This window comes from Tricharina praecox (genome assembly GCF_024521635.1).
Source record: "Tricharina praecox strain CBS 144465 chromosome Unknown BZA05scaffold_18, whole genome shotgun sequence".
Taxonomy (NCBI): domain Eukaryota; kingdom Fungi; phylum Ascomycota; class Pezizomycetes; order Pezizales; family Pyronemataceae; genus Tricharina; species Tricharina praecox.
Genome location: NW_026250420.1, coordinates 370,706 through 398,242, shown reverse-complemented (window position 1 = coordinate 398,242; position 27,537 = coordinate 370,706). Strand labels below are relative to the sequence as shown.

At 55.0% G+C, this 27,537-nt stretch overlaps 7 protein-coding genes across 7 annotated transcripts; 1 reads left to right on the top strand and 6 right to left on the bottom strand.

The window, feature by feature from the left end:
- Nucleotides 1-1,353: 1,353 nt before the first annotated feature.
- On the bottom strand, nt 1,354-7,072 carry BZA05DRAFT_475195 (armadillo-type protein). Its single transcript, XM_051488170.1, has 3 exons — nt 6,642-7,072; nt 2,083-6,589; nt 1,354-2,026 (listed from the first exon to the last, which is right to left on the bottom strand). Exons 1-3 carry the CDS (start codon nt 7,016-7,018, stop codon nt 1,508-1,510), a joined length of 5,403 nt encoding a protein of 1,800 aa, XP_051337956.1. The 5' UTR covers nt 7,019-7,072; the 3' UTR covers nt 1,354-1,507.
- A 287-nt stretch (nt 7,073-7,359) lies between these two features.
- On the bottom strand, nt 7,360-8,420 carry BZA05DRAFT_403006 (uncharacterized protein). The gene has a single exon (XM_051484159.1). The coding sequence runs from the start codon at nt 8,298-8,300 to the stop codon at nt 7,785-7,787; it is 516 nt and encodes a 171-aa protein (XP_051337955.1). The 5' UTR covers nt 8,301-8,420; the 3' UTR covers nt 7,360-7,784.
- A 351-nt stretch (nt 8,421-8,771) lies between these two features.
- On the bottom strand, nt 8,772-10,221 carry BZA05DRAFT_339840 (acyl-CoA dehydrogenase/oxidase; the record flags this gene model as incomplete). Its single annotated transcript, XM_051480948.1, has 3 exons — nt 8,772-9,976; nt 10,036-10,060; nt 10,150-10,221. 3 exons carry the CDS (start codon nt 10,219-10,221, stop codon nt 8,772-8,774), a joined length of 1,302 nt encoding a protein of 433 aa, XP_051337954.1.
- A 914-nt stretch (nt 10,222-11,135) lies between these two features.
- BZA05DRAFT_403004 (Hsp70 protein-domain-containing protein) lies at nt 11,136-14,267 on the bottom strand. Its single transcript, XM_051484158.1, has one exon. It carries the CDS (start codon nt 14,026-14,028, stop codon nt 11,266-11,268), a length of 2,763 nt encoding a protein of 920 aa, XP_051337953.1. The 5' UTR covers nt 14,029-14,267; the 3' UTR covers nt 11,136-11,265.
- A 744-nt stretch (nt 14,268-15,011) lies between these two features.
- Nucleotides 15,012-16,807, top strand: BZA05DRAFT_355584 (zinc-finger of mitochondrial splicing suppressor 51-domain-containing protein). The gene is made up of 3 exons (XM_051481388.1): nt 15,012-15,928; nt 15,982-16,576; nt 16,631-16,807. Exons 1-3 carry the CDS (start codon nt 15,142-15,144, stop codon nt 16,734-16,736), a joined length of 1,488 nt encoding a protein of 495 aa, XP_051337952.1. The 5' UTR covers nt 15,012-15,141; the 3' UTR covers nt 16,737-16,807.
- A 10-nt stretch (nt 16,808-16,817) lies between these two features.
- BZA05DRAFT_339747 (uncharacterized protein) lies at nt 16,818-17,147 on the bottom strand (the record flags this gene model as incomplete). Its single annotated transcript, XM_051480945.1, has 1 exon — nt 16,818-17,147. A coding segment is annotated over one exon (330 nt), but the record flags the coding sequence as incomplete, so codon positions are not given.
- Nucleotides 17,148-23,671: 6,524 nt separating this feature from the next.
- Nucleotides 23,672-25,924, bottom strand: BZA05DRAFT_89291 (uncharacterized protein). Its single transcript, XM_051488762.1, has 3 exons — nt 25,710-25,924; nt 24,100-25,649; nt 23,672-24,026 (listed from the first exon to the last, which is right to left on the bottom strand). Exons 2-3 carry the CDS (start codon nt 25,602-25,604, stop codon nt 23,957-23,959), a joined length of 1,575 nt encoding a protein of 524 aa, XP_051337950.1. The 5' UTR covers nt 25,605-25,649; nt 25,710-25,924; the 3' UTR covers nt 23,672-23,956.
- Nucleotides 25,925-27,537: the final 1,613 nt, after the last annotated feature.

The window sequence follows — 27,537 nt, the reverse complement described above, 5'->3', positions numbered from 1 at the left end:
GGTTCGGCTCCAGCTTCAACTTCAGCTGAGGATGTTGGTGGCGCTGCCGGAGCCACATATTTTCGCTACATATATCGGTACATACTCGCTCGTGACTCGTCCAGCAACGAAGCGAGCAACGCTAAATCACAAGCCACAAAACCACACCACACCACATCTTCAGCTACTTGGGTACATAAGAATCGTCGTCGATACAAAAACCCCGGACAAAGATCCCGTCTTCACCATGAACGAAGCAGACGGAGTCAGCTGGAGATGCCTATAGTATGTAGGTGTGGAATCCCTCAGGCTACATATGTGAAAATTCGGAGTGGCCGATGGCGATCGCTGCCGACTGAGATGGTGTGTGGCTCAGTGGCTGACATGGCTGTGGCGTCCAACTGTTCGCCTCAGTGCTGGATGAGCGAATATGTCGCTTCCATCGTAACGAGATGGGCAGATTCTGCAGACTCTGATGAGCTTCCGCTAGTCTAGACCATCAGAGGGCTGAACTTCTGCAGACTGCACCAGGTCCTGCACAGTGCACGTTCTCGGGATCCAGGGACCAGGGGGCCCGCTATAGTACCTACATATCCAGTCCAGTCGGACACATGTGTGTATGTATAAGGAATTGCGCGGGCAGCGCGGCCGCGGCACTTCAGACAAGGTGGGCGAGCAGGCAGGAAGTGTGGGCTTGAGGAGTTGCAGATGGAGAGTTTTGCCGGTCGATGGCTAGCTGAATGGTGTCAACGAAGCCTCATAATCTACGAAGAGGAAGATACAAGTCACTACAAACACTACATTACACCCAGCTCTGTAGTCCCAGTCCACGAGTTGTGTTTCCGTACTGCTAGTTTCTAGACCCTCTGCCTAGAAGCCGTCCTTCACGGATCTCGAGTGAGAGTGTAGAGCAGTGTTCGACATAGCTAGGTACATAGTCCAGTCCGTCCGTCCTGGGCCCCAGACCAGACTACCCAAACTGTATCTTGTCAGTCCGTCCGGGAGCGGAGTTCGGACGGACTAATCCAGAAGATTTTGAGGTCAGGACGGACTGCAGTCGACTGCAGTCCCCTCCAGTCTTCGGAATCCATGGATGGGACGGACTACTTTTAGGCAGTCCGTCCGAACAGATCTCGGCAGTCCGTCCGGTCCGGACTGCAATCCCGACCGGACTATGTCGAACACTGGTGTAGAGTGATGGGGTTGTGTTTGTTGCTCGTTGTCACAGCCGATCGCTTGAGGATAATAAGCAGCGCTATATGGTATCATACAGAGTACCAAATTTCCACGGCGGGTTTACTCGCGAAAGGTGGCAGTTTGGGGCGATTAACTGCAAGTCCGGCTGGTTCGTGGAACGACGAGTGTCTGTACATAGCCTCCGTACTTCGCAACCAAGTAGTAACCGTTCGGACATACATCCTCATTCCGCCCCCGAGGTAGGTAGGTATAATTACAAAAAACCCAACAAATCAAATGCCGCCTATCAAAACCAACTTTTCCCCTTCCCTTCCCTCTCGCATCCAACTTTTTACGTCAACATACCCTGCAACTCACCGTCGCCCAGATACTCCTCAATGCGCTTAATGAGTCTCTGCGTCTCTCTCTCAACGGTCTCATCGTCATCCTCCATGAGCTCCGCAATGAACGGCACCGTCTCGGGCAGGAGCCCCAACCAGTCCTCACCGAGACGGGCATACAATCCCATCATTGCGCGCACGGCGGCGAGACGGGTGACTTCGCTCTCGTCGCGCATCAGTGCCAGGACGCCGGTGTTGATGCTCTTGCTGTGTTCCTCGCTCTGTGCGGCCGCGGCGAGCTCGGTGAGGCAGGGAATGGCGAGCTCTGAGAATGTCGGGAGGATCGCCAGCAGGGCCGGGAGCAGAGGGTCAAAGTGCGTCGGTGATTGCCAGAAGTCCGACGAATCGTTCAGCATGCCTTGGTGCAGCGCGCGGAGAACGCTGGTCGTGGCGAAGGTGTGCGGTGTCGGGGATGTGAGTGTGGAGATGGCGGAAGGAAGGAGCGGCGTGTGGTAGTCGGTGACCAGTGACTATTCATTTTCATCAGCACAGCTCAACCACTGGAGCCAGGAAGGAGAGAGCAGACCTTGAGATTGCCGCTGAGCGCCTCCATGAGCTTCCATATCACGCCAATGCGCGTCCACTTGCCCTCCTCATCGTCACTCGACCTCAAATCCTCAGTGCCCCACTCCACAAGACGCAAGAACATGGGCTTGAAGATAGAGTCGTTAAGTTTGTAGACCATGTCCAAGCACACCTTCATGATGAGATCCTCAAGCGGGGCGACATCCTCAACCTCGGGCTCACGTCTGGCATCGAGTGCAGTAATAAAGAACTGCAAGAGCACCTGGCTACACTTCTGCACACTAGCCTTAGGCGCAACCTGTATACCCTTCTGCACCATTTCGACCAGATCCCTGATCGGGTCGCTGCCGTGGGCACACGATGGCTTCCACGCCTTGGTGATGGCGCCGATGACAGTCCTCAATTCCATTCTGGACGCAACAGCCACGAGGAAGTTACGTCTGACGTCGTAAGGAAGGCCCTCATCGAGATCGTCCTGATCCCATGCGGCAGCAGCAAGAGGCAGTACCTTGGTGAGATAGCTGGTCATGAAACTGGGCACGTTCTTGACAAGCTCCTCGAGGTACTTGAAAACGGCATTGTGAACCATCGAGACCTCGACCGACGAGTCCTCGCTGCGAACGGCAGCCTGAAGGTACTCGATAGCAATCGGTACGGTCTTCGGCAGGATAGGAATGATGCGGCCACCGAGGACAGTAGTCATATGGGTCAAACACACCAGCGCCAGCACGCGGAGACCGCTATCGGGGCTTCTGAGTGCGCCAATGCTAGCCACAGCCTCGGTGAGTGCAGAAACAGCAGTCTGCTCTTGCTTTCCGAACTTCTGTGTAACGGCAAGGATACACAGCAGTGCATCGGCCTTAAGTTCCTTCGGTGAGTCCTGGGCAGTGATGATGGCGGCAATCTTGGGAGCCAAGTCGAGAATGGCATTCCTCGAAGTCGCGTCGGTCCTGTACTCGGAAACAACACGGTTCTTGAAAGTCGTGAGGGCGGAGCTACGGAACGGCGAGTCGACCTGCGAGATGAGACTTTCGATGACCTTCACGAACTCGATGACCGAAAGAAGCTCGAGAAGCTGGGACATGACCTCGGCGGCTTCGGTAGCGATGGCCTTGTTGAAGGCGTATTCGTCTCCAAGGGCCATTGTCTGCTCCATCGCCTGCGAGAAGAATCCACGCAGGCTAGAAGCGTCCTCGCGACTGGTCTTGAGACTCTTTGCGACTCTAGCCTTCAGGCGCTCTGAGCCCAGGAAGGCCTTGAGAACCGCCAAAAGGCGCCTAGCCATCTCCTGCGCTGGCACATCACGGCCATCTTCCTCGGAAGCGAAGAGAATGCTCGCGCCACCTTGAGGCTGGGGCTTCAACACATCCTTGATGGTGCTGAGGTACTTGACAACACTGCCCATCTGGACCTCAGCGGTGAATCCGCCAGAAAGCATCGAGACGAATTCCTTGACCTCGCCCTCGCCCTCACCGACAGCATATTTGCCCGCCAATTTTGCAACAATGGCGAACAAGAATTCCGTGGGGCCGAGAGTCTCGGTCAGTGACTGGAACAGCCGCAATCTTCGGTGCACCGGAACATGCTTGTAGCTGGCGACAAACGTCGAGATCAGCTCTGCTCCTGCGGTGATAAGGCTTCCACCCTGCTCTTGCAGCGACTTGACGAGCGGCGGAATAACACGTTGCACGGTTTGCTCGATGACATGGGCTGAGTATTCATCGTCCTGGCGGAGAGTGTTGGCGCCCATGAAGGTGAATATTGGCATCACACTATGCTTGACGGTGTCGGGGGAGATATCGGCAAGGTCGGAGAGTAGGAGGAGAGCGCTGTTCTGCACCTGAGGTGAAGTCGTGGAGCGGATGCAAGAGACGAGGACGTCGGCACGGACACTCGAGGAGTTGAGGTCCGTGTTAGTAGCCTTATAGCCCTTGATGATATCTCTCGCGCACGAGAGCAAGATACTCTGCAGGTATGTGATTCCGGAGAACTCAACACTTCCGAGGTCTCCGAGTACACTGAAAAGAGTAGCCAAGACCGACGCGTGATTCCTCGGTTCCTGGCCATCCAAGATTTCTGCGACGATGGTGATCCGACGGACGGCGGCTGCGATCTGCTCCTCCTTATCCGCATTAACAACACCGGGTGCAGAGACTCTGCGCCTCTTTGGCTGGGCAGCAGTGTTCAATCCCAAGGTCGACTTCAAGTCTATTCTGGCTTCCTCAAGGAACTGCTGGAACGCCTCGGTCGGCAACTTGACGGCGCGCAAGATGTCCAGAGCTTCTGAACTTCCAGAGTACTTCTGCTCCGAGTCGTTAAGGTTGAGTTTGAGAAGCTTGGTGGCGGTCGCCACCTTCGCTCCCTCCTCAAGCGAGCCCCACACGGTAATAATCCGCTTCGCAGCAGCTGAGACCAGGCCTTCGCCGCCGACATCAGTGCTCAGGATCGATACCAGCTCACTGGTGCCGTCCTGCGCCTCAACCACGGAGACCACCTGCTCCTCAAACTCGCGAATATCCACACGTTCCTCCTCGCAATATTTGACATTCTCCTCCAGAGGGCGGGCAATCCACTTCTGCAGTGAGGGAAGGAGGAACTCAGTTCTCGAGCTGGGACCATTCGCAACGCGGTTGAGCATAGTGAGCAATCGAAGCTGGATCGACAAGCTGGGGACATTGACGGCGTGGCTGCAAAGGAACGACAGGACGTTAGTCTTAACGGAAGACTTCAGCTTTCCATCTGTCTGGTCCTTCTTCGTGGCTCCGAGCCCGTTCTCGATGACACTGGTGATGTATGCAGAGTCCAGAACACACTCTTGCAGACCCTTGGCGAGAACAACCTCCAAGAACTTACGAGCATCGGCTGCATCCAGTACCTTGACGTTGTCGGTTTCTGATCCGGCGCCGTAGACAGTGTCCAGTCCCCAGTAGACCATCAGATCACCTCCCTTCGACTTCCTCTTCTTCTTGGTTACCGCACCCGCCTCGTCAAGCTGCTGGTAGATTTCCAACAACGCAGTGACCAGATGAGTCGTTTCGCGACGAACACGTTCCGCCGGGTCCGCAAGGGCGGCCAGAGCAAACGGGATAAGCGCCTGGTAATCAACCTTTGCCTTCGCGTTCGCCTTAATGATCTTAACAGCATGCTGTAAAGCGATAGCGCGGGCGATTACGGGGTTCGCCGTGAACGTCCAAATCCTAGCGAGCAGCGAGATGGTAAAGGCAACGGTGTTATTCTTGTTTGTAAATATATCGTGTGCAAAGATGGTCTGGACACCGTCGGGCTTCCTGATGGCGAGAAGGAACATCTGCTGGAGGTGTTCAAACAACTTCTTGTTCTCCGTCTTTCGCGGCTCGAGGAAAGACACTGTCAAGCCAGCATCAGGAATTGTCTCCAGCAGCTGTTCAAGGGTGACTGCCTCCTTTGCCGGTGCCGCCTTGATGGCCTTTGGTTTCTCCGACTTTGGCGCGGGAAGAGCAGGGCGTTCAATAACCGTCCTGAGCGCAAGCTCAAGCATTTCAATGTCGACCTTGTTTTCCTCGAATACGAGCTGTAGTGTCTTCCCCAGCTTCTTGTTTCCTTGCTCGGACCACTTAACAAGCGAAGTCGCCAGGGCATCCCGCACATCATCTTCGTCCTCGGGGCGATCCTCGAATCCTTGAAGTTTCTGCGCAACATCCACGAAGCGCGAAAGAACAGCCTTCCTTCCCTTGGGGCCGAGCTTCGCCTCCTCCAGGAGTTCGACAACGTATTCCAACTCCTTGGAACCGTACGACTTTCCGATCTTCTCCAGTATCCCGTTGCAGAGGCCGGTGACGAGGTTGTCGACTCTGTACTTCTTCCCCATCTCCTGAAGCCGCTGGACGATATCCTCAATCGCCAGCAACCCCGCAGTGACCGCATCCTGCAGCCTTCCGGCGCTCGGTCCAGTCCTGGCCTGCGCAATCAACGCGAGACATGCCAGAGCAGGCGTCACGCTCTCCGCACTCCAGCCTCCGACAATCGCGCCCATGAGCGCCAGCAGCACCTCGTCTTTCATGGGAATTTTCGACACAACAACCGTAGCCAACATGTACCCACCGACCTGGAACTCCGGCGTCTTTTTTGCCTTGAAGGTCTCCTCCAGCAGTGGCAACGCCTTCTGCAGTACCGTCTCCTCGGTGATCCCAGAACTAGTGGGAGACCGAGCAGCATCACACATGAGCGAAACCGCCTCCACCACGACCGCGGCAAAGAATGCAAGTAGCTGGTGGCTTTCGCGCCGGGATTGCACGACGGAGGTGACGTGTGCGACTAGGAGATCGAGCGTTTCCCGTCGATGAGACAGCGTATGTGTGATTACATGCCGTGGCAGGGCCGCCGGGGGCTTGAGGTACGGTCGGAGGAACTTCAGCTCTGCCGAGAGGTCTTTGGGATTGATGATCGAGAGAACTTGGGGGAAGAGGGTGGCGTGCGCATGGTAGGGGAGGAAGGCCAGGAGCAGCGCTGTAGTGTTCTGATCTTGGACTCTGCGCTTCCGTCAGCCTCGATCGCAGACAGTCCTGGATACGGGAACAGTACCTAAACCGCCTAACCAGCCACTCCACCGCCTTCAGCGCGGGCCTGAGCAGCAGCCGTCCACTGACCAACTCCAGAAACGCCTCGATACTAGCATTGAGGTCCTGCACCTCCGGCTTCGTGAGGAGCAACCGATCGACCTCCTTACTGCTCTCGCTAAACAGACCCCTCTCAAATACAAAGAATCTCGCATCGAGCGCACACAGCTCCCTGAAGCCCTCGAGCGCAATCGAGTAGATAGTGTCGAGATCCTGTGTTGCGGCATGGGCGGGCTCAAAGATCAACGAGGTGCTGTGGATCGCCTTGAGTTTGCGGGTATTAAGGGTGTTCGTCGATGCTGCAGCGATGCGCTGCAGCTGCGAAGCGAGGGAGGACGCCATGGTGTTGGATTGATACCGAGTTCCAAGAATGTCGGTGGTCGTGATATGGCGGAGGGTGGGATGAGGCGGAAAATTCTCGAGAAGTTAAACTAAAAACGCCGTGCAACACACGCTAAACTAAGCCGCGTCGGTGATATCCCGTGCGACGCATTCACAATCGTGTTCGTTCCGAACTCTACTATGGCTGAAGAGTCCGCGAGTATCTACAACTGTTCCATCACTCCCATAGACATTCCTCCATCCCTTCCCGAACATCGCGGAATCCTACAAAAATTTGAGTTTTCATTATCGTCAGAAAATTGAAGCTTCTCTGCGAACGAAGAACATTGCGAAAAATTAACCACACGGCGCCAGTATGGATTTGGATTGCAGTGATTAGAGTACAGATCATGCCAACGTACTCGCAAATCGTCGAATACAAAGGAAAAGCTGTCCTCAAATCCACATTCCCATGCGCGAAAGCGAAACTCAAAAAAACCGGTATTGTCAAAAGACCCCAATAACCGTAGCGAAAAAAGACAAAAAGAAAGCAGAACACCACACAAACTCGTCAGAAACTACAGTACAGCTCGAAGTAAATCAACTCGATGATAACAAGCCAGCCTGTCAACATGATCAAGCCTTTCATATTCCATCCCCCCATGCCCCTCCACACAAAAAAAAAGAGAAAGAAAGGAAAAGGAAAATTTGTCCGTTCGCATCATCGTTGCCGTGGTAACAATCCGTAAACACAGCCGCGAAAAAGAAAAAGAAAAAAGTGGCCTAGTTACTCCTCCATCTCATCGACGGGCTTCAAAAACTCCGCCTCGTCAAAATCCTCCTCGCCCTTCAACATGATATCCTTGCGCTCGACGGCCTGATAGAAGCTGGAGGAGCCCTTCTTCTTTCCGGCGGGACCAGTCGGGACCTTGACGGAGCGGGCCCAGGCATTGATGCTGCTGACGGGGGGCATTGGCTTCCTTCTCTCGTCGGCCTCCAAAGCGCGCTTCTTCCTCGGCGAGCCGGTGGAGGTGGAGGTGGAGACGGACGAGACCGACTCCTGCGACGACGGCGGGGTAAGAATGCCCGTCGACGGGAGGTGCTTATTGAAGGCGTAGGTGCCGGACTTGTAGCCCTCGGGAACGGACTTGCGGATACGCATGCCGACCGAGAGCAGGCCGGACTGGATGGTGTCGGACAGCGGGGCGCCGCTCAGCCCGGTGTGCGCCGGCTTGAAGAAGGTTGTGATCGACGCTTGGTTGGTGGAGAGGTTTTGGCGCTTGCGGGGCGTGGTTTGGGCCATTGTGGGCGTGTTTTTGGGTTATTTTGCTGAAGGATGAAGACAGTTGTTGTGGTGGGGTGAAGTGTGTTTAAGTTGTGGTGGTGGTGTGTGGTGGGGTTGGGAAGTTGGGGTGCTGGGAGCCGAGGGGTGGGAGTTCCTTGGAATGGGACTCGGTGGGAGACGTGGGACATCAAGGTGCCACGTGCTTTCGCGACTCTGAATTGAGCTAGGCTTGATTCATGGTTGGCCGACAACAGGACTGAGATCAAGCGAAATCACCAGTGACTTTTCTACATAGCTCTGATAAATTCATTGATGAATTGACCACCCAGAAGGAAAACATGATATCATAACAAAATACACGGACGAAAACATGCGCCTACAACTTCGACGTGAGGTCCAGGTGATCACGCGCCTTAACCCCGAGCTCGGTCATCAGCTTCTCCGTCCTCTTCGCCCTCAGCTCGAATGTCTCCCGCCTGCAAAATCTCGTCAGTCATGTAGCCAAACAATTGCGGGATAAGTGAATACTAACAGCTCTGCAACTCTCTTCATCTCCACCCTACCCAGCTGGTTAAGGTGGACCTCATCAGGTCCATCCGCGATCCTAATGGTCCTCATATGTGCCCACATCCTCGCCAGGGGAAAGTCCTGACAGACACCGGCGGCACCATGGGCCTGAATGGCTCTATCGATAACACCGAGGGCCATTGAGGGCACATAGATCTTCGCCATGGAGATATCCTTCATTGCGCCCTTTGCGTCGGTGCGGTCGATCTGGTCGGCCGCATTAAGCACCAACAGACGGCCAGCATCGATCTCGAGGCGCGACTTCGCAACCCAGTCCAGGATTGTGCCGTGCTGCGAAAGGACCTTTCCAAACGTCATCCGCGAGGGATCACTGATGCGGAGGATCATGAGGTCGAGGGCGACAGACGCCACACCGATGGAGCGCATGCAGTGGTGGATTCGGCCGGGGCCTAGACGTCCCTGGATGATCTCGAATCCGCGGCCCTCGCCGAGCAGGATGTTGGAGACCGGGACGCGAACGTTCTTGAAGCTGATTTCGCAGTGGCCGTGTGGGGCATCGTCGTAGCCGAAGACGCTGAGCGCACGCTCAACGGTGACGCCGGGGGTATCGTGGGGGACGAGGACGACGGACTGTTGTTTGTACGGGTCTGCGTTCTGTGCGTCGGATTTCCCCATGACGAGGTATAGTTTACATCTGGGGTCCCCAGCCCCAGACGACCACCACTTCGTGCCGTTGAGGATGTATTCATTCCCGTCGCGCCTGATCTCGAGGTTGATGTTCTTCGCATCGGACGAGGCGGCGAAGCGCTCGGTCATCACGAACGCCGAGCGGATGTCGCCATTCAGCAGCGGCGTCAACCACTGCTTCTTCTGCGCGTCATTTCCGTATTTCGCGATCGTCTCCATGTTCCCGGTATCAGGTGCAGAGCAGTTCATCGCCTCGGAGGCGATGTGGCAGCGCCCCAGCATCTCCGCCATGAGTGCATACTCGAGATTCGAGAGAGCAACACCCTCGCGGTAGTGGATGTTCGACAGGAAAAGATTCCATAGTCCCCAAGCCTTCGCTTTCGTCTTGAGCGTGTCGATGATCTTCGGGTATGTGTTCAGGAACCGTTGACGCGGGTCGCTGGGCATCTGCGCATCGAGGATCTTCTCGGCCGGCTGACCTGGAGGACGGACGGTTCGTCAGCAGTTGCCTCTCGAGCCCAGCTTTGTGAATAGTTACATTCTTCCTCGATAAACGCCTCGACCTATAGCCGCACACATCATCAGCATCGTCGTCATCATCAACATCATCCGCGTCCCATTCCATCCCGGAGTTCGCACTGCGCGCGCGCACCTTCTGCAGCAGCTCCTTCGCATACGGCGAGATCTTATCGGCAACGAGCGGCGGGATGTTAAGCAGCGACATTATAATTTCTTTCTTTTTTTCTGCTTCTTTCTTTCTTCGTGTGTGTATGATGCAGGTGTGTATTTTGACGAGAGGAGAGGATCCGGGGGATTCCCCATCGTTATCAATCCGGCAATAGTACGGGACACGGTAGTACGGTACCCGTCACAGGTGAGGGAGGCTTGTGGAGCGAAGGGGGGGCCGAGGCAGTTACCGCATGTGGATGATCACCCCACAGCCGCCCTCCCCGGCCATGTAGGCTTGCAGCTTGCGCCGGTGGATGGTGGGGAAGTTTGGCGTGCTGATCTCACCTGCAGACGTTGTGCCGAGGGTCGTGGCTCGGCAGGGCGTACCCAGTGTGCTCGTACCGTATTGGTCGCTGGAGATGGAGACGGAGATGGGCCTCAATTGGCAATTACCTATTGTCGATCGAGACAAAACATACCGAGTACATGTTTACATAGGAACACATCTCAAGTGGCCATTCATGACACCACAACTCTCCCCACAGACTAAAAAAGCCAAAGCCAAACCGCCCAAGCCATTCACAAACTCTCGATACAGCTTAGAAACAAAACCACGCCTACTATCGCAATGAGTTCATCCTTCCCTCATGTCGACCCACGTCATGACTCTAAGTTGTAACTACAGTGTACTCTATCTCCTAGATACGAGCTTTCTTCGTCTACAGGACGCCGGGGGAAGCGAAGCCAGGCTCAGACTCCAGGCTGAGTGACCTACCTCAGACCACTCTGCTCCGTACCACACCCGGATCCCGAAGGCACAGCCCGGAACTCCGCATGTGAAACTCCGGGCTCCGGATTGCGGGCATTACCTATGGTCACCTTTCCTCCCTCTCTTTCGGGCCGAGCGGGTTGATTAGCCTGGGCATGTGCACTTCGACGGACGACCAGGTACTACGGATTGCACACGATGTCACTCAAGGAACATGATCTGATGTCTCCATCTGTCTCGCATATATGTAGTGTAAAAATCAGATCAATAGCAAAAGCGCCAACATAAAACCAAACCGTAAATCTAGCGTACAAGTGTCACCTCCACCATCTACAACTCATCCTTAACCTCTGGCTTGCCAGTCTCGGTCTCAGCCTTCTCGTCCTCACTCTTCTTCTCCTCCTCAGCCTTCTTCTTCTCCTCCTCCTTCTCCTTCTTCTTCCTCTCGCGCTCCTCCTTTGCCTTCCTCTTTTTCAGCTCCTCGGTGGCACGGCTCTTGGCCTGGATCGCCTCCATGACCACTTTCTCCAACTTATCCGTACGCGCGTTCAGCTCCTTGATAGTGAGCACGGGCTCCTCATGTCCCGCCAGGGCCTCCTGCTTCTTCTCCATGTCGTTGAGCCAAGTCTCGGCATCATCATGCTGCTTAGTGAGCTCCGCGATCTCCTCATCGGTGTACTTCAGGGACTCATCCTCAGCGGGGACGCTGCGGAGGGCACCGAGGAGAACACGGCCCTGGTCGAGACTCTTGCGCATCAGCTTGACGAGGGCGGGACGGACTTCGTGTTCGTTCTTGCGCACGGAGATGGGCGCCTCGATGTCCTTGAGGCTCTGGAGCTTGGCACGGACGTCGGCGAGAGGGGCTTGTGCGCCGTCGCCGTAGAGCCAGTCGCCCGCTTCGTCGAGGAGCGTGGTGAGCTTCGTGCGGATCTCCTCAGTCGATGAGAGGACAAACGCGTCGTTGTACAGGAGCTCGCGCGTCTTGTACGTGAAGGCTTCGAGCTCGTTGCGGGCTTCCTCAATCGCGCGCCGGTTCTTGTCGTAGGTGTCGAAGGAGGTGATTTCGCCCTTGAGCGCGGTCTTGGCGGCGGGCGAGAGGAAGGGAATGCCCGCCTTGTTGGTGGTGAATGCGACCGGGATGCGTTGCGTCTTCTTAATCAGCTTGGGAGCGGCTTCGGGGGTTGTGGAAGCGGCTCCGGTGGTTGTAGTGCTGGTGCTGGAGGAGGAGGATGTGGACGAGGACGACGAGGATGACGATGAGGAGGATGATGAGTCCTTATCCTTTCCGAAGCCAAACGCCTTCTTGACACCATCTACGATGCCCTTCTTCTCCTCGGGAACTTCAACCTCGCACTCGACCCAACCCTTGGAGACAATGGGGATGCCGTCCTTCTTTGCAATGGTGATGGCGAAATGAGTGGAGATAGCCTTCTCAGTGCACTTAAAATCATCCTGAAGCTTCTTGACGGAATCGGTGACATTGGTGCTCTTGACATCCCACAGCATTTCGAGGCCGACGAGCTGCCTGGGGTCAGTGGGACGGGGTGGCAAGTTATGGACAACTTCGAACTCGAAATCCTGCTTATGTGGGAACTGAATGATCTTCTCCTTGCCTATTACTGATCCAGGAGCGAAGATGGTTTGTTTCGTTTCCTTGGCAGCCTTCTCGGACTTGAGGTAGTTGACGCTTACACCGTAGGGGTTGATATCGTGAGTCTCGATATCCTTGACCTTGAAGCTTCCGCTTTCACCGGCACCCTTAAAGGTGGCTCCAAAAACGGCGGATTCATCGGGGTTGACGTTCTTGCTGATCCTCTCGGGCCCTCCGACGATCTCCTCGAGCTTCTTCCCCACGAATGGTGTGCGGACAGCACCACCGTGCAAGATGATGGTGTTGACCATGTCCAGCGAGATACCCGCCTTGTCGAGGGCATCCAAAATGGGCCTCGTAATACGTGGCTCGTACTCCTTGATAGCGTCCTCGAATTGAGCACGCGTGAGCTTCCCCGAGCGGAAGTCAACGTCCTCGTACAGCGACTCCACTGAGGAAAATGTCTCTGTATTCGCCGAAAGGATCTGACGGGAACGAGTAGCTTCACGCCAGAGCTTGGCTGCTGCCCGTCCATTCAGGCGAAGGGTCCTATTGGGGTCTTCCGCCGACGCAAGTGCCTTCTGGCCCTTCTTGCTCCCAACAAAGTCCGCTGCCAGGAGGTCCACCATCTTCTCGTTGAACAGGTCACCTCCCAGAGTCCGGTCAAATCCGACACCCAACACCGACACCTCCTGCACAGTCTTCTTGAACCGACCGTCCTTTACAGTCTTTGCCTGGAAGCGCAGCACCGAAGCCGTTGTTGATCCAGCGCCCATATCGTAGACGATATGGTATTCCGGAGTCTTCTCGTCAAAGGTCCGTGAAGTAGCATAGTTGAGGCCGACCGCCAAACCGTCCGAGACGAACCCCATAACATTCAATTTCGCTAGCTCCGCGGCAAGCGTGAGCGCATATTTCTCCTCGGCCAAAAAGAAAGTCGGAACCGTAAACACCACGTCCTTGATGGGAGCCGCTCCCGTCCCGGCCATAGCCTGCGCCTGCGCAACAATCGCCTTCAACTGCATCGCCAACAACTGCTCGACCGTGAACACTCCGTTTTTGGGCGAGCTCTTGCTCTTGAACGCGACGGTGTTCTGTTCCGGCGACGGGAGGATCTCTAGTGACGGGTGGTGCCCCGAGTAGGCAGCTACCGCATCGTCGATTGCCATCTTCCCCAGCAGCTGTTTGAGGTTGGGGTAGACATCATTCGGGAAGCGGCCGGCGAGATTGATCGCGTCGGCGCCGTAGAGGCGCTCTGGGAAAGCGAACTCGCCCTCTGCCGCGGGGATGTTGGCGGGCTTGAAGCCGATCGCGGACGCTTCCTTGCGCTTGGTGTCTTTGGTGAGCACGATCTCGAGAGGGATTCCTGGCTTCACCAGAGCTGCCTTGATGAACTCCTGGCCAATGTCGATTCCGAGGATTGCGCTGGCGGCGGAGGCGTATTGCGTGACGAGCAGGATGAACAAGCTTGTCAAGGCTACGTTGGATATTTTTGACCGCATGGCGGTGTGAGGTTGTGTTGCTGTAACGGGACTCCCGGAGGTGGTGGCGGTGGATGCTTGTAGAAGGAACGCAGCTCTTTGTGTTCTTTGGGGTGGTTGAAATGAAGGTTGCGGAAGCTGCGGGGAAGTGGAAGGAAGTCAAAAAGAGTTCACGACCTCAGGGGAATAATATTTCAAGCGGGTTGTGAAGGTGCCAGCTGTTCTTTCCTTTCACTTGGGAGCTGTCTGGCTGGTTTCTGTGACGGGAAACGTAAAAACAACAATTAAAGCAGTTAGATGCCCATGCTCACCAAAAAGGCCAGATTGCAGGGCCAAGACGCTCACGGTTGCTGAGGCGAGAGATGTCTCATCTCAACCATTCACGTCTTAGTCACAGCGATGCGTTTATTTACAGGAAGCAGGAATAAGTTAACTCTCAATTGAATTGAATTAGAGTTGGAACTGTTCGCGGTGGTGGGGATAGTCATCGTCACGGCCAACAAGGAATCATTCAAACATAACGAGAGAAAAAAAGTGTGTATTCGTAGTGCATGTTCCAACGACAATTACGATCGTCCCACATCGGGAAATTCCCAGAGACGGCCGTACTCAAAAAGCGTCGGGTTCACTCTCGTCCCATACTCGTGCAAAGCCTGATGAACGAATTCAATATTGGCAATTGCAGGTATCCAGCTCAAGATCAATTCATGGGAGAAAATCGATCGAGCGAGGCAAGAGACTGTTTATCCTACAGCGAGACACACGGCACTGGATGGGTGCTGGCAGAGAGCGCCGCGTCGAGTGGTCGATTGCTCGCCGGCGTGCAATGGGCGGTGGTCCTGGGGTGTTTGGCGACTGTGGTGATGATGGTGATGGTGAGGATGAGAAGTTGATCCGGAGAAGACGAAGGTGAATGCAAAAAAGTTTTCGGCTTTTTTAGTCATCTCGCTTCGGATGACCCTAAACCCTCAGCCGGGCTCTCGACATCATCATCCCACCTTCCACCTATGACGGACTACATCATAGCGAGAAGCAGACAACAGCTCACCCCACTACGACGTCCCCCCATCCAGACGACGAAGTGAGCAACAGCAACCTCCTCCAGAAAACTCACCTCCATCCGATATCTGAATCATGGCGTCAATCCGGGCTACGTCCCAACGATGCCTAGCCCACCTCCGTCCATCTGATCTCCTGCGGCCAGCCGCGCGCCGGACACTCCCGAGCAACCGGTTGTATCCCGCCTTCGCTCGCCGACACCAAAGCTCCGTGACAGTCGGCGAATCTCCGAGAGACAATACATCGCCAACTCCACCAGCCGGCGGTGTTCCCCCACCCGTCCCTCCTGCGTACAGGATCCCCCGCGAGATCGGACCGGGAGTGCTCGAGGGCGACGACAACACGCGGGTTTTACTCCGCCAGAACAACCTCTTCCATGCCTGGGACAAGTCTCCATCCGCCGCGATCCGGGAACGTGCTGCGAGGATCAAAGCGAATGCTTACTGCCCGCATGCGGAGCATCTTCATGTCGCAGAGCCGAAGCACATCAACTTCACTTGTCCGGATTGCGGTATTCCCACGTACTGCTCGGAGGAGCACTGGGCGGAGGACTATGAGAACCACTTGCTCATCTGCGACACCCTCAAGGAAGCGAATGAGGACGAGCACGATCTCCGTTCCGGCCGGTTCTTCCCGGAGTTTGAGCATCCTGGCGAGCAGATCGAAGAGCAGCTGGTGAACATGACTAATTGGGATACGTTCCTGTACACGCGCGGGGCGCTGGCAATCGACGAGGACCGCCAGCTACGCCAGGCTACGAAGCTACTTACCTACCCCACCACCATTGCCAGTGTCGTCCATGAGCTCTCGCCATACTCGCTCAGGCACAGGATGACGAACGAGGGACTGCGCAGTTTTTCGGGTATGGCAATTTCCCCATGACGCAATCACCTCACTAATAACACCCACCGCCAGCACTCCGCTACACCCTCCACCCGCCCGCAACCGGTGCTGGTCAGGACGTCAAAAACATCCGCACCACCCCTCCCCCCGTCCGCCTGTTTATCCTTGGAGCACGCGCCGAGTCCTCGCTCCCCCGTGACGTCTGGTACCAGCTAGCCTACATGTTCCCGCGCTCCACCTTCCACCTGATCTTCATCGGTCCGGAGTCCATGAAAGGCAGGGAAGCCGAGTACCCCCTCCCGGACCGCACTTCCTCCAACCCCTTTGGCGCACTATCTGAGCGCATATCCTACCACATGAAGATCTCGACATTCGTCGAGTACTTCCACACGCTTCACGACGCTGGCGCGTTCGCTCCCTACGACCCGTACTTCGACTGCTTCGTCCTGTTCCATCCTGGACTCGGACACCCCGGTAGTGCGGCAGAGTGGGAGTACACCCTGCCGAAACTGCTGGAGACTAAACTTCCCATCGTGTGCACTGGATACACCGAGACCGATATGGTCCGTGATGTCGAGTGGGTCCATGATAAGTGTAAGGGCGAGTTCGATATCTTGCTGGAGCCGGGAGAGAATGCGTTCAAGAGTCAGCGGTGGGATATCAATGAGTGAGTTTGACTTCCACTACACTCCCATGGTAGACTGCTTACAATACGCAACAGTGCCGACCCCACGGATCTCTCGCAGGGTAATTGGGGAGTATGGTCGTTCCGCGGCAAGAGATACGAAGCCACGACCAAGGAGGAGCCCCCCGTGACGGTGTCGTAAATCACAGCCGCAAGCTGGCTGGGGCAAAACTATAGACCGGAAGAGAAAGTAATTCTTGTACATTAAGCAATCGTTGACTTATCACCTCCACTCCACGTGCTCCAAGTCGACGCTCTCCCACCCATCACCCCTCTCCAGCTCCGCCGTCCCCTCCACCGTCCCCTCCTCCAACGCCCCATATAGATGCGGAAACTCCTCGCCGGGCGCATCCTCGGCGCCCTCCCACCTCGTGTCCTCCGCAATCCCTCTATACCCCACCTTCAAAACCCACACCTTCTCCACGCCACCCATAAACCTACAAAGCACGCCCACGGTCTGTTCGGCGGTACACAGATGTACAAATCCACTCTCGCGATCCAGCGGCGACACCTCCAGCGGCCACGCCGGCGGCGAAACAAGGATTTTGTAGACACTCTTTACACGCTGGTGGTGCGAGATCTGAGAGACTAGTTGCTGCAGCTTGTGCACCGTCGTGGCGAGCGCGCTGATGCGGGGCAAAGCGAGTGTGAACTCCGCGGCGGACGCGCGGAGCGAGACTGGCGGGAGCGCGTGGAAGAGGCGCGTTGGGTCGGATCGCGGCTTCGGGGTCGGGGTTGGCGGGGAGGAGTCGGCGGTGGCGGAGGGGGCGGAGGGGGCGGAGGGGGCGGAGGGGTGCGAGGGCTTGGATGAGGTCGCGGTGGACGCGGGCTTCCGATGGCGTAGTCCCCCCTCCTCGGCCTTCTCCTCCTTCTCCTCCTCCTCCTTCACCACATCCTCCTCTTGCTCCGGCAACTTAATATACTCCCACCTTACTTCCCCCTCCTCCTCTTCGGAGATCAGCACCCCCCTCGTGGCGGTTATAACGCGTCCGCCGACTTCGAACTGCTCGCGCCCGTACCTTCCGCCAGCCGGCGGCGCGACGACATTGGCGTGCGCGAGAGATATGAACGCTCGTGTTAGGTCGGTGTTGAGCTGCGATTGCTGCGTTTGGTACTCGTCGAGCGTGCTGAGGTAGGTGTACGTTAGGTCGTCCAGCTTCGAGGTCTTCGAGGTGGCGGGTGGGGTGGGGGACATGGTGGAGTGGGTAAGGTAGGTAGCTAGGGGCAGGGGTGCGGTGAATGGAGGGGTGTGGTGGGGTGTGAGCTACTAGGGAAGGCTGAGCTCAGGTATGTATGGTGCTTGAAGGCTGAGGTACAAGGCTGAAAGCTAGGCCCGCGGTCTAGTGGTACATTTCCCGGCAATGGCTCCGTCAGGCTTCCAGAGCTCACGGACTCTGGAGTCTGATATTCAGGTCGGCCGTGAATGGAGAGCTGAGACTCTTCCTAGGAGGACTAAAAATTGAGTTGTAAAACCGCCGGGCTTGGAACATTATTCGAGGCTGGAACAACTACCGCGAATGACAGACTCAATGGCGCCGGTGAGGTCGATTGATGCGCTCGCTACTGCTGCCTGTCACATTCGCTCACTCGCCCAGTGCTGCCGGTTCGTATTTCTCTCTCTCTATTCCTAAGTAAACAAGTGAATACAGGTCTGGCCAGGTACCTATTGACGTTGCTGTTTTCTTTAACCCTTTCCCCACCCTCATTCTGCCCTCTCTCTCTCTCTCCCGTGCCAGTTAGTCAAACCAGATAGGATCCCCTTCGCTCACTTCCTTCTCAACTTCCAGCAGCCGTTCTGACTTCTGGAGAAATCTGACGCCAGCTAATCAGCCTCAGAAGTGCATGACTCCATTCCAGAATTCTGATGAACGCCTTCCAAGTGTCATAAACTTTCTCTTGATATCCCCGCAGTGTGGTGCACTGCTTCTTCGCCTTACAGAAGGATCTCGTGCTTTCTCCAGAAGCTTTGAAAAGGGTTCCGCTTCCAGAAGATTCTTCGGGGGCAGTTTCTGACCATGTAACTACCGCTACCAGTGAGAGAGTTCGTCCTCTACACCATGGACAATAACCTTTGGTAGGTACTCATCTTTTGGTAAAAATAGAGTGGTCACGTACCATACAATACCGTAATTTACCGTCATGTATGTCACGGTACCAGAATTTCCGGCCACTACCCAACGCTTAACCCGCCCTCGATAGATAGTCTTTCAAGCCAAACAGCAAAGCCAGCCCTCATGACTTCTCGTCCAAGTCCTGGAGCTCATACTATATCGAGCAACAGTGATTTCTTGTCATTCGGTCGATTACAAAGTGTAAACAGGCTGTGATTCTATCCTTGGGGAAAGGCAATTCCAAATACTAAACGCATCTAGACCCCACAGGCTCGAGAAGACACCATTACATTCGGTGGCTCACGAGGTTTTTAGCTAAGTGGGAAAGCCATTACGTGACCTCGTATGCAAAAGTGTTACGTTGAAAGTATCGCGGGAGAATAGATTATAGATTGGAGTTTATTTAAGCTTATTTACGTCCACCAAACCATGTTCCGAGGGATACTGTGCGATAGGTCATAGGGGCAGCATCTCGGACGAGTCTGGTCTGGATCCTGCTGGAATCAGCCGTACAAACTCCTCGATCTCGAACTCAGAGTTTATTCCGAGTCGACCAGGAGAGTCTTGCGTAATGCACCAGGAGGAGCCAGATCACTGCGAACTTTACTGCTCCCTTCGTAGAGGATTAAAAACCCCTTCTCCTCCCCTTCCCCTCCCCATTTCCTCTGGTTCCCTATCTTCACCTGCTCGCTTTCTCGACACATCTATCTCCATTCCAGCTTCGATCTTCTACCACCACCACCACCGCTATCACCACCGATCACTCAGCACAATGCCTTCCACCTCCGCTCCCATCCGCTCGCCAGTCAGCAGCGTCGAAAGCGTCAGCGACCTCGCGTACTCCTCGGATCCGCACGAGTGGCTGTTCCAATCCGTCAAGGGCGGGCAGGCGAACCACTTCGACGACGTCTACGGCAAGGACTACTACATCGGCACAAAGCCGGCGCCGAAGAAGAAGGGCATTGTTGTCAGGATCATTAGGAAGCTCGAGAAGGTGCTGCACTAGAGGAGTCTGGATGATTGAGCACAAAGATGAGAAATCCCATAATCCATATCCTTTCAGAAGTCTAGGTAGCTAACTCGCAACCAGAAAACCCCGGCGGTCCCCGGATCATACGAAGATGCCAGTTGAAAGGGTGTCCCCCAAAGGTTAGCTATCTACATACCCCCCCCCAGATCGACGTCCATAGCTGACAAGAAATAAGGCTCTGGCCAGGCACGCACCAACACTGCGAAGAAAAAGCCAAAGACGGCTGGAGATGGTCGCGAGGGTTGGTCGCGGAGGCACAGGGGGGGTGATGGGAAAGATTGTTTTTTCTAATAGTCATGGAGGATATGGGATTGTTTTTAAAATGTAATCACTTGTTTGGTGTTCATGGGGGGAATATACTCTACTGTACGCTCTCGGTTTTCAACGAGCATGATCTCAATTTCTGTTCTCTACCACCCAGTGTCAGTGCGAGAATGAACTTTGAGTCTACTATATCGAGTCTACGTTTCTCCAAGGTGTTTTCATACTGGTATTGATAGCTAGCTAGACTCGTGGAGACGATGAGCTACCTTGAGCCAACGACCGATCGAGATGAGATTGAAATTTACCGCTTCCCAGTTGCTCGCTACTCATGCGCATGCGCATCCTGAGTGACCCCTCGTGAACGTCCAGCGAAAAGAAACCCTTTCCAAGGCCTCGGTCACTCAACCCCCACACATACTTAGTATGTACTTGGGTGTGAGGGAAAGTGGTGCACCACCACCACTACGAAATTCTAAACGCCGTAAAAAATATATGGCACTATGTAGACTAGATAGAGAAAAACGAGTGATCGGCTGTGATGTATTTGTATGAGTCGGAAAAAGTACATAGTGCACCACCCCTTCCCACCCAACCATCAATATGCTGTCGGTGCTCCTCCAGCATCAATCACCGCCTGCAACCTTGCAGGCATACCTTCTACCAATCTTTCCAACCTTTCCTCTTTAATATCACCCCAAGCATTACGTAACATAGTTTCCAACACCTCCACATCCGACACTCGTTCCTAAGTCTCTCCCAATTCAGTCTCCATATCCTCCCAACATGCTTCGATCAGATTCAGATCTGGAGAATCTGCTGGCCACTCTAAAACCTCCATTCCATTCCATTCCCTATAGCTTTTGGCATCTCCTTTATGCCCTGGAGCGTTGTCTTCCTGAACAATTGTCCATCCATACTCCTCGCAACACTGATGCCAAAAATGTACCAGTGCAGGCTCCATAATCTTTCGTACAAAGGTCGCTAAATCGATCTTCGCCTTGCCAGGTACAAAGACAAGATTGGATTTCGTTGTACCGCAGAATGCTCCCCAGGCCATCGTCGATTGGCGTCCGGAATCGAATTGTGTATCAACACAGTCAGGGTGATCCTCCTCGCCATCTTTTCGAATCACCCATGGATGGTGACCAAATCCTGCAGTCGAGAAGCAGGATGCATGGGTCCAGATAACTCTTTTCCATTCCCCCTTAGTCTAATGTAGCCTGGCCTGACACAATGCAACCCGCTTCGATCTGTTGTCAGGTTCGACATCGAACTTCTTTCTCGGGAGCCATTTGTGATATCCCATAGACTTCATCGCATCTCGAACTGTCTTAGGGTCGCAGGCATAACCCATTTCGATACAGATAGCTTCCCAGCTGAGACGTCGAGTACGGGAATCGCGGGCAACAAAGGCTTCGAGACGGGCTTTCTCTGCGGCGTCGAAAATCGGGGGTCTGCCGGGTCGTTTTCGATTCGAAGGAGTGCCGTACTGGCGATAACGCTGATAAATTCTCGAGGCCGTGCTTTTGTCGATCTTGAGTTCCTTTGCGATTTGCCTCTAGCTCCATCCCGCTTTCTCGCGTAGCGCAATGATCTGTAGTCGTTTGTCCCGAGTCGTTTCTCTATGACTGACACCTTCCGGTACCGGATCGCGGACACCTTTTTGCTTCATGCTTTCGTGCTGCGATAGACTTCGTATAACGGCCGAATGCTCGAACAATAGACTTCACAACGACTGAATTCGCTCGACGATCGTGGGTGGCGGTCTTAAGTTCGTCTTACAAGCCAAATATTCGAGAACGAGAACGTCACCATTAAATCATCAACCCGGCCACCCACCCAGCCATGGCGCTTAAGGGGGTGCACCACTTACCCTTACACCCGTACTTTAGGTAGGTGGGTACCAGCACCGCCGGCCATTCAAGCCCCAGCAGCCAACCATCCAATCCCATCCGCACGCCGAGTGATACCCACGCCGAGTGATATTCATGCTCCGCCCCCACGCCGCCACGGCAAATTCTTCAGCCCCGCCCAGCCGCAGCACCCCACACCGAGTCACCGCCCCTCACCGTCGCAGCGGGCAGCGGAGCAACATCCTGCCGGCTAACGATAGGTACATAACTTGTAAGTACTCGGTACTCAGCACTCATTACTCGGCACCTCCGCTGCCCGCATGCATTCAAGCCAGCTGCAAGCCACCTGTAAGCCACCCGTAAGCCAGCTAGAAAATTCGAAAAGCTGAAACGTGAAGCTTGAAACAGATGCACCGAGCGGCGAGAGTAGCTCCGCTACATATGTACATACGGTGTGTATGTGCATAAGCCGTCGTTTCAGCCATACATATGCGGCTGCGTGGTTTTTTGTGCGGATGGGTGCTCATCACCCACCCCCATCCCTAACGGAATTCCCCTGAAGGATGCAGGTACGTACGTGCATTCTAGAATCTACATAGATAGATAGGAACTTTCTACGGCGCAGTTTACGGGGTTATGCACCTGAAGGCTGAAGCTGCCTACGGTATGCAATGAGGATGCAGTCGGGATGCAGTGGGAATGCAGTGAGGATGCAGCCGCGGAGGCGCAGAGGAGAGACGCGCGCGCTCAGGGTTGGATCTCTCTCTTTCTGTGTGTGCGTGTGTGTGTGTCTGTAGATGTTGGCGGTTGTCCGGTTGCCTGGTTGTTGGAACTTGGAACTTGGAACTTGGGCTTGGAACTTGGGCTTGGAACTTCGGCTTGTGGTGTTGGACGATAGGGAATGTACTCGGGTGTAAGGTTAAATGGTGCACCCCATTAAGTACCATTTGGTAGTGGTGATGGTGCACGGCTTTCCCTCCACCCGAGTACAATACTCTACTCTACCTACTCTATCTACCGTATGCGGTGGTAGGGCTGCTTCGGCTCTGCCAATAGTAAAAACTACCAAAACCCTCACGGTTATCGACCATGGTGATGATCTGGTCTGGTAGCAACTCGGCATTATTTTATGACACAGAACTTATTATGGTAGCCCACTGCGGTCCCAAGATCATATCGACAACTACCATTCGCTTCTACCGCTGATAACGTATTTACATCATGTTCTAATAGAGTTGAAATCACATCCCACCACATCACATCTATCACACCGCGATCACGCAGACCGAACAATTCTTCATGGTTCAAATCCATACTTGGTATTGCCCATAAATACGCATCAATTACTAACACAAACACTAAAATTAACCCCATCCATCCTCCCGAGGCTCGTCCCATCATCCTTTTCCATTCCATTCCATTCCATTCCATTCCATGCCATCATCGACCAATATCCATAGATCATAAAGAGTGTTTTCTCATCCATGCATCCCAATCCCCCACAATCCCAAAGAATGTCCCCCTCATCGTCTAAATATACAAAATCCATAAACCAACCCAGAAAGAAAAGGAAAAGCAAACATTAAATATTAGAAAATAGCTTAGAACATGGCGAAGACAGCAGCGACACCGAAGGCAACCAGGGCAGACGAGGCGCGGACCACGTTACCGGCGCCGGTCAGGACCTCGCTAGTGGCGGCGGCGGGAGGCGACGTGTACGAAGTCTCGTTGGCGACGGGAGGAGTCACACTGCCGGTGCTGTAGGTCTCGGCGGGAGGAGTGGTGGTCTCGGCGGGAGGAGTGTAGGTCTCGGCGGGAGGAGTGGTGGTCTCGGCGGGAGGAGTGTAGGTCTCGGCGGGAGGAGTGTAGGTCTCGGCAGGAGGAGTGTAGGTGACCGGTGGAACGATGTAGGTCGTGGTCTCGGCCGGGGGAGTGTAGGTCACGGGGACGGTCACGTACACGGGGTACGAGGAGGTCTCGCACACGGTGGAGGTGATGTAGTCGGTAGTCTCGACGTACGAGGTGTAGGTGGTGCTGTCAGTGACGTAGGTAGTCGGGTACGTCAGGCAGCTGGTGAGGGTCGTCTCGTAGGTCGTCGTGGTCGTCACGTACGGGGGAGTGGTAGGCAAGTACTCGGTGGTCGTGCAAGACGTGGTCTCCTCGGGAGTGGGGTACTCAGTGGTCTCGTGAGTGGGGTACTCGGTGGTCTCGGTGGTAGTGCACGACGTGGTCTCGGGAGTAGGGTACTCGGGAGTAGTACTGGGGTACTCAGTGGTCTCCTCGGGAGTGGGGTACTCGGTGGTCTCGGTGGTAGTGCACGACGTGGTCTCCTCCGGGTAGTAGGGAGTAGTGGTGGGGTACTCGGTGGTTTCCGTGGTCTCGGTAGTAGTGCAAGACGTAGTCTCCTCCGGGTAGTAGGGAGTAGTGGTGGGGTACTCGGTAGTCTCGGTGGTCTCAGTGGTCGTGCAAGACGTGGTCTCCTCGGGGTACTCGGGAGTAGTAGTAGGGTACTCGGTGGTTTCCGTGGTCTCGGTGGTGGTGCAAGACGTAGTCTCCTCCGGGTACTCAGGAGTAGTGGTGGGGTACTCAGTCGTCTCGGTGGTAGTGCAAGACGTGGTCTCTTCCTCGGGGTACTCGCTAGGGTACTCGGTGGTCGGGTACTCAGTGGGAGTAGGGTACTCGGTGGTCGGGTACTCGGTGGGGTACTCGGTGGTCTCGCAAGTGGTGGTAGTAATGGTCGCGGTGGTGCTGGTGTAGGTGGTGTAGGTGGTGCTGTCCGAGCTGTAGGTGGTCGGGAACGTGATACAGGTCTCGTAGGTGGTGGTGTAAGTGGGGTACACGGGAGTCTCGGTGGTGTACACCGGCGTGGTGTACGCCGGCTTGGTGTGAGACGGCTTGGTGTACTCGGGCTCCTCGGGGGTGTATGACGGCTTGGTGTACTCGGGCTCCTCGGGAGTGTAGGCCGGGGTGGTGTAAGCCGGCTTGGTGTGCGAAGGTTTGGTGTACTCTGGCTCCTCGGGGGTGTAAGCCGGGGTGGTGTACGCCGGCTTGGTGTGCGAGGGCTTGGTGTACGACGGCTTGGTGTACTCGGGCTCTTCGGGAGTGTACGCAGGCTTGGTGTACTCGGGCTCCTCGGGAGTGTAAGCCGGGGTGGTGTACGACGGCTTTGTGTACGATGGCTTGGTGTACTCGGGCTCCTCGGGGGTGTACGCCGGAATGGAGTACGCCGGCTTGGTGTAAGACGGCTTGGTGTACTCGGGCTCCTCAGGAGTGTAGGCCGGGGTAGTGTAGGCCGGCTTGGTGTAAGACGGCTTGGTGTACTCGGGCTCCTCGGGCGTGTACGCCGGGATGGAGTACGCCGGCTTGGTATAAGACGGCTTGGTGTACTCGGGCTCCTCAGGAGTGTACGCCGGCTTGGTGTACTCGGGCTCCTCGGGAGTGTAGGCCGGGCTGGTGTATGCCGGCTTGGTGTACGCAGGCTTGGTGTACTCGGGCTCTTCAGGAGTGTACGCCGGCTTGGTGTACTCGGGCTCCTCGGGAGTGTAGGCCGGGCTAGTGTATGCTGGCTTGGTGTACGCAGGCTTGGTGTACTCGGGCTCCTCAGGCGTGTACACCGGAGTGTTGTACGACGGCTTCTCGGTTGTGTAAACCGGAGCCTCGGGGGTGTAGTCGTAGTTACCGTAGTCACCGGCCTCAGCGACAGCCACGCTCGCCAGGGCGAGGGACAGGATGGCAGCGAATGAGTTCTTCATGTTTGCTATGAAGGGTCTGATATTTTCCTTTTTATGTTATATATCCTGAGGAGATGTTAGCCACGGATCCATCACGCCACAGCTGGAGAGAAGATGAAGACCTACCGAGAAATAGTATGTAGATATGTCCAACAGCACCAGCCAAGCGAATGATTGCAGGTGAGTGGTATCAGGATATATTATTCAACGAAGGTTGTTGTGAAAGACGGAATCCCCTTGAAGCGAATGAAGGTAGGATTGGTGCAGAGTAACAGAAGAAGAGGAAGAGTGGGATGGGCAGCCGAGTTTATATCCCCCTTCGCACCCGTATGTGCTCAGCATGCTCGCTCAGGTTTTTTCTCTCCTCGGATAGCACCACAAAACATGCTTAGATGTGGGCCCCAGCAAAACACTGTTGCCCGATTTGGGGTGGGTGACCGATCATCCTCGACTAAGCATCGTGGTGGGATGGATGGAGGGGCGCAGGGGGATCAGCAGCATCCACGCCTTGCCGACAGCTTCCTTCTGGCTCTTCCTCCTCGTTCCCGCGTCTCCCGTTCCCAGATAGCTTAGCCCAATCTGCATGTTTCATGCGTACCTAACTTTTGTGGTGTGGACACTGCGGACTGCGCTGGGCACTTTGGCGCTGCAGAGTAGAATATGTATCGATGACCACTCCGCCATGTACCGACGCCATCCCCGGTATGTACCCATTGTCATCCGTTGTTGCTGACGTCGTTGTTGTTATTGTTGTTGTTGCGGCGCATACAATATGCATCCAGCACCAGCGCGCGGTTGATGTCCACGAACATACCAACAGCATGAGTTCCAGAAGGAAGCAACAAACGGACAAGGAGCCGGCCAGTAACGAACGGTCCCCCGGCATCGGCCCATTCCGTTGGTTGAGCCCCAAAGCGAGGAAAGGCTCTCGAATCGCCGCTAGGTATCCGAGTGAATCCGGTACCTCTAACTACACGCGAGCACGAGCCACCCCACTCCACCAAGCAACACTCCACTCGGAGTGAGGTATCTACCCAAGTAACTACTTTCATACTTATTACTAATTGACTCCCCACTTGGGTACATAGATGCCCGGAATGGCAGTAGCAATCGGGCTGGTGTTGCCGGGTGCGAGAGCGCTCAGCCCTACTACATACCGTATCTGGGAGGCCTGAGTGGAGTGGCGGATTCTGGAATAGCTATGTACAGTACTTACCTAAAGATGTACCTTCACGTCAGGAACCAGATACATCGAGTCAGGAACCAAATAGTTACATCCTGTCAGGAACCAAATACATCCCTTCGACTTCAGCCGCACCGCAAATAGGTACTTCTTACTTATGTACCTGACTAACTACGGCACGAGGCTGTACTATAGGTACTGGTACCTGAATAGAGCAGGCAGCATGCGAGAGACAATCGTAGTGTCAGTGTCGCAAAGAAAAGAAGAAAAGAAGAGCAACGAAAGTCCATCCTCGCAGGAGAATTCTCCGCAATCGGCCACCCAGCCAGACAGCCAGACAGCCGGCCAGCCATCCCTTTTCCGGGAGTTGCGGACGGAAAAAGGAGAGAGAGGGACACGGATACGGACAATAGTAGATATCCGCAACCGTTTTTACGCACCAGTGACGGCTCTCGTCACGATTGCCAGAGAGGAAAAGACCACCCTCCCCCCCGCACAGTACAGTGTCGAGAGGGGAGAGCGGCTCACAAGTGGGTTAGTGCTGATATCCCACTGCAGGCGAGGCTGCACCCGAACCGCAAAACTGCGGTAACAAAGTACTTGACTAACTAACAATTCATCGGCAGTAACCAGAGTAGAGTAACAGGCACCGTCATCATCATCATGCTCATCGCCCACGGGAAAAGCGGTAAAAAGGGGGAGCCGCTTTTCTCGCCGCCACAGAGGACGAACAAAAGGAAAAAAAGGAAGAGAAGAGAAAAATATGCACAC